General features: G+C 52.9%; 1 protein-coding gene across 1 annotated transcript in view; it reads right to left on the reverse strand.

Annotated features, from left to right (window-relative positions):
- Nucleotides 1–5,680, reverse strand: part of DUOX1 (dual oxidase 1) — a 38,515-nt gene that overhangs the window by 15,727 nt on the left and 17,108 nt on the right. The window contains exons 17-21 of the mRNA XM_015557513.1: nucleotides 4,752–4,951; nucleotides 3,725–3,910; nucleotides 1,237–1,462; nucleotides 874–967; nucleotides 416–591 (exon numbers count right to left, since the gene is read on the reverse strand). Coding sequence (XP_015412999.1) covers nucleotides 416–591; nucleotides 874–967; nucleotides 1,237–1,462; nucleotides 3,725–3,910; nucleotides 4,752–4,951 — 882 coding nt within the window. The remainder of the gene's footprint in view (nucleotides 1–415; nucleotides 592–873; nucleotides 968–1,236; nucleotides 1,463–3,724; nucleotides 3,911–4,751; nucleotides 4,952–5,680) is intronic.

Here is a 5,680-nt window from a genome sequence, read left to right on the forward strand (position 1 = left end):
ATGTTTCTCTCTCATCGATGTTTCTGGCTCTCTGTCTCTCTCCCTTCCTCTCTGTGGACAATCAATAAAATGTATATTTAAAAAAAAATTAGCCTGCTATATTTGGTCAAACATTTAAATAACTCACCCCTAATGCCTCGGCAGGGCCGGCCCAAATGATTCTGTGGGCCTTATGCAGCCCGTGGGCCAGACGTCCCCCACCCCTGGCGTAAAGAATATAATCCAGGCTGGATATGTCATCACATATTTATTATTATTATACTAATTCTCTTTTATGATTTTATGATTTTTTTTCTTGTCTTCTGATTTTAAAAGAAATGAAAACATTTCCATGGATTCCCAAAATGCATGGGCCTTGTGCACCGTGCCTGCTGTGCCTAATGGATACGTCAGCCCTGCCTCCAGGCTCCCTCACCTTTGACACAGAGCTGTGTGAAGCGGAGCTCGCTGTCGTGGTCCCGCAGCATGAAGTGGAAGTCCTCCCATGTCAGCTCCTCCTTGTCCTGGAAGCCCGACTCCCGGAACATGGACTCCACCACCTCCGCCAGCTGGGCCTTGGACAGGCAGTTGTTGGAGATCTCGATGAAGGACCTGGGGGTTGGGGGCGGGGAGCTATCAGGCCCTGACAAGGGGCCTGGGGCTTAGACACAAGGGCCCACTGGCCATCCCCCCAGGCAGGCCTTCAGAGCCCACATGGAAAGACCCCACTGGGCCTTTCCCAAGCCCCCTCTTAGCTCTAACAGTCTCTGGCTCTGTGGGTGAGCAGGGGTGGGGGCCCCTGCTCTTTACCCTCCTGCTTCTTCCTTCATGTCCCACCCTCCCCCCTGTGGCCCCTGCTCTGGCCCACTCTCCTAGCTGCCCCATGGGACCAACCTCAGCATCCTGATGAACTCGTCCTTGGAAATGAGGCCATTCTCATCAAAGTCGTACATGCGGAACATAAGGCGAGACTTCTCCTCAGGGGAGCCTGGGAGAGGGAGGGACCTATGAGCGGCCCAGACCTCCTGCCTAAACCCAGGCTGGCCGGGAGGGGCCTTACACTAGTGTGACCCACTGCTGGACACAGCGAGAGGTTGCTCTGCTTCCTGACTCTATCGGGTCACTCCCAGATGTCTGCCATGGCTAGAGACCTGACCCCAGTGCTTCCCCATCTCCAGCAGGTCAGCCACACCCCAGCCTCAGGCTCCAGCCCCTTCCATCTTCTCCTATCTGGGCAATCACTCCCTCCTCCACTACCTTTCATGAAGACCACCAGGATGTCCAGGAACTCCCGGAAGGACAGGTAGCCATTGCCATCTTTGTCGGCCAGAGAGAACATGGACTCCACAAACATGTCCTGGGGCTTGAGGCCCAGGGACTCGGCAAACTCGACCCTGCTGAGCTCACACGTCAGGGCCTCCTGCACCTTCTGAGATGAGTCCAGGGGCAGGGTCCCTGCGTCTGCCTGGTCGATGTCCAGCACCTGCACTTGGGCAGCAGCAGAGGGAGGGAGAGAAGGAGACAGGGATTCCTTGACTTGAAGGCCAGTTGAGCCACCTTTTAAGGTACCTGCCCAGCACCCCCTCCCCTAAGCACTACCCCATAAGCCCTGTGGGTGGTCCCATTTATTCTACAGAACCTTGGCCCCGTGCATTAGCTGACTGGACCAGGGATGCCGACTTGAGCCACGCAGGGGACCTGGAATTGGGACTGGGAGGTCCTAGGTCTGTCTTGCCTGAGCACAAGGAAACTCAGAAGTTGTGGACCATCCTCTGTTCCTCCAAGTGCTCAGAGACACAGAGACAGAGCGAAGCAGCAGCACAGAGGAGAGGAGGCAGCCTTGTTTGCTGACAGCTTTCCCTTCCCTGGTCCTTTCCAGGCAAGGCCACAGCTCTCCCTTTGGGGTTCCTGAGACACTGCTATATCCTGAGTCAACTGACCCTTCATCAGTGCTGGCTTGAGCGGGTTGCTCTTATATCCAGAGTTTAGACTGAGAAAAAAGCTCAACTGGGTTGAGAAAAAGCTGGGCTTGGGGAGGGGAAATTCTCATCATGAGCCATCTTCATCCCCCCGCAAGGGGCTGCCCAGCATAAGGAGAACAGACAGTTAGGGAAGCAAACAGCCTGCAAACCACACCACCTGTTGTTCGTGCCTGTCAACTAGAAGCCCCTACTTCAAGCCTGGCTGTGATTTCATGAGGTAAACCTTGTTGCTGGGAACAAGGTGCTTTAGCGGAAAGAGCCTGGGGCTAGAGGCAAGAGACCCAGGTTCATGTCCCAACGGTGCCACTGTCTCACTGCGGGCCTCAGGCAAGTCTGTTCCGTTGTCTGGCATTCGTTTCCTCACCTGCCCCACCTCTCTCACAGGGTTACTGTGAGAATCAACAAGAGAGGCTGTATGAAAAAATATCTGAAAGCTGAAAACACTGAAAGGGTTGACAGCTACCCCAGGAAACAGTAGCGCACCCTCCCCTCCCAACACAGGGAGTTCTCTTTCATAGCCCTGGCGGATCCTGAACTGAGTGGAGGTGCCTGCCCGGGGCCTTGGCAATGAGTCACCCCAGCAGAGGGACCCTCCATTCTAGTACATACTCAAGTTCAACTTGTTTGAAGAGTACGTGATGTAGTCAGGTGCACACAGCTAATGACCACTACATGGTAGCTTCCCTCATGGGTCCTTTCTACAGCTAGCCAACCCTGCTCCTTCTCCTCAAACACTGATTTTTTTGCCCTTCTACCGGGTACCTCTTCTTCTTTTTTTTGGTTAATCCTCACCTGAGGATATTTTCCCATTGATTTTTAGAGAGAATGGAAGGGAGAGGGAGAAGGAGAGGGAGAGGGAGAGGGAGAGGGAGAGGGAGAGGAAGAAGGAGAAGGAGAAGGAGAGGGAGAGAGGGGAGAGAGGAAGATAGAGAGGGAGAGGGAGAGGGAGAGGGAGAGGGAGAGGGAAAGGGAGAGGGAGAGGGATGTGAGCCCCTTTCTTCTGAGCCAACACTTTTCCAACTTTGAGTCCTTGCCAAATCTCACCTCCACCATGACTTTATACCTGCCTGAAGCTTCAACTACCTTTTCTGAACTCCTAGACCACTTTTTTCCTGGGTCACGTTTATAGCTGTCATTCTTTGCCAATTATCTTCCTCTCTGTGTGCATCCTATCTTCCCATTGGGATGATAAACACCTTCAGTGGGCGCCCATGCTGTGTTATATCTCCCAACCTTCTCCTCTCCACTGTTCTGCTCAGGCTGCCTTTATTTTCATGCCAGGCATGGGTCCCAGTCCTTGCATTTCTCTTCCTATCTTATTTCCCCACAACCTCTCAGTGCCTCTCAGAAGTCTACAAGGTAGGCACTAATACCCTCTTTAGGCCTCTGGCAGCTACATTCCTCCAAGGAGGAGTGGCTAAGGGCTCTACTGCCCCGCAAAGCCCATCTCACCCTAGATTTCTGCAGCCTTTAGGTGAGGGCAGAGAACTTGGGCAGCCCTGAGGAGAGATATCGACACATGCAGATGAGCCCCTTCCCAGGAAATGCCTCTCTGAAGTCTCACAGGTGGGTGGGATTGGAATGGGGGCTGGAGCATCTCCTTACAGTAAGGTCAGGTGACCTGGCCAAAATCACAGTAAAATTGACTCTTGGCTGTGATCTCAGGGTTTTTGACTTGCCCTGGAGTCACCCCATGGCCTTACACAGGTAAGGGCACCACCATAGACAGACGTGCAAGAACAGATCTGATCCCACATACACACCTGGGAGAAAAGGTGCCTGAAAAAGGTCTCCAGGAGGTGGCTCCGCTGCTCCCGCGTCACAGCTGCCCTCAGCAGCTCCTGCTCCCGCATCTCCCACTCCTGGAAGCTCAGCCCACTTTCCTTCAGAGCCACCCGAAGGTTTTCCACCAGTGCCTGCCGCTCGTCCTCCAGGTTAAACAACAACACCTACGGAGGCAGCAGGAGGGAGAGCAATCATTTGTCAAGGCCTCTTGGGTCTAGGACAGCGGTTCTCAACCTGTGGGTCGCGACCCCTCTGGGGGTCGAACGACCCTTTCACAGGGGTCGCCTAAGACCATCAGAAAACACATATATAATTACATATTGTTTTTGTGACTAATCACTATGCTTTAATTACGTTCAATTTGTAACAATGAAATTGGGGGTCACCACAACATGAGGAACTGTATTAAAGGGTTGCAGCATTAGGAAGATTGAGAACCACTGGTCTAGGGGCTTTATAAGAATTTTGTCGGGGCCACTGGAAAGAGAGCCCTTGTTATTTCCTGGGCTCAGGGGTTAAGTGGTTTTCTTATATGTGCAGAGGTAGCATTCAAAGTCACATACATGTATGAAGCATTCTTCCCTCCCTGTTCCATACTGGAGAAGGGCAAGGCAGGGAGGCCAGAGGATTGAGGGGACCATGAGCCAGACACTCGGAGCTAAAGATCAGCCTCTGATGGACTCCCGTCCGAAATCTTTAACAAATCACTCCAGCCTGAAATCAGGGGACAGGGAGGAGCACCCAGCTTCTTCCAAGGAATCCCAGCTGGGACCTGCCACAGTGGCCTTAGAAAAGGAGAGGCAGACTGTCTGCAAGAGGAATAGGGGACTGTGGAGATCACATCTAACTGGTCCAGAGCAGGACAGATGTGCTCAAGTTTCTCTCTCTATCAGGTACTACAGCCAGTAACCAGAAGCCAGAAACCCTGTGTGGCCCAGTGCTCTTTTCCCTCCACCCGGCTGGCCATGTCTGTGGACGAGGAGCCAGGGAACAGCGGGGCCATACCAGGTCATACTCCTTGGGGATCTTGAGCAGCAGGGCACGGCGTCCACGGTTGTTGGAAAGGATGAGGTTGACCTGCTGCAGGGGCCGCAGCTGGATGATGCGGAGCACAGAGAGCCTGCCGTCCAGGACACGGACCTGCCCGGGTTGCAGGTGCACAAGCACAGGCCGGCAGGGCTCCTTGTGGCCCTGCCATTCCAACGCTGGGGAGAGACGGGGCTGGGTCAGCTGGGGCCTCCGGGCCTGCCCTGCTCGAGGCACACCCACAGGAAGAAGGCCAGCTCAGAGCTGGAGTTAGATCAAGGCCTCCACAGCTCCTTGCCTCTTCTTGGGTCCTGAGGGACACCCCCTCCCCCATAGTCCCATGAGAAGAATAACTACCATTTCCTGAGTGTTTACCATGTGCCCAACACAGCATCAAGTACTTTGCATGAACGAATTCATTTAGTCTTCATAAATCGATAAGGTAAGTGCTATTATTATTCCTACTTTACAGATAATGAAAAGTTTAGAAAACTTAAAGATCTGCCTAAGGCCCAGCTGGTGGGATCAAGATTCTAATCCTCAGTCAGTCTGACTCTAGACCTTCCTTAATTACTTCTCTGTTGCCTGAAATTCCAGTTTAAGATGCACAAAGCAGCAGTTCTTGGGAATTTGTGAGTCACAGAAACCCTGTAAAATGTAGTCCAGGTTCTGTGACTCCTCCCCATGAATCTATCTCATTCTCTCTGGGACCTTTAGGAGGAACTACAGAGGTGGGAGGACTCCAGGACCTGCTGGGAGCCGGTCCATCCTTGCTGCTTGACACAGTCGCTGCAGGGAAGGAACATCTGCACAGCATATGTTTCAAGGGACCTGGCATATATGGCATACTGTTCTTAATATGTTTGCTCACCTTCTTGGCACTATGTGTTTTAACCAAGGTCACCTCT

This window comes from Myotis davidii, unplaced genomic scaffold, assembly GCF_000327345.1.
Source record: "Myotis davidii unplaced genomic scaffold, ASM32734v1 scaffold46, whole genome shotgun sequence".
Taxonomy (NCBI): Eukaryota; Metazoa; Chordata; class Mammalia; order Chiroptera; family Vespertilionidae; genus Myotis; species Myotis davidii.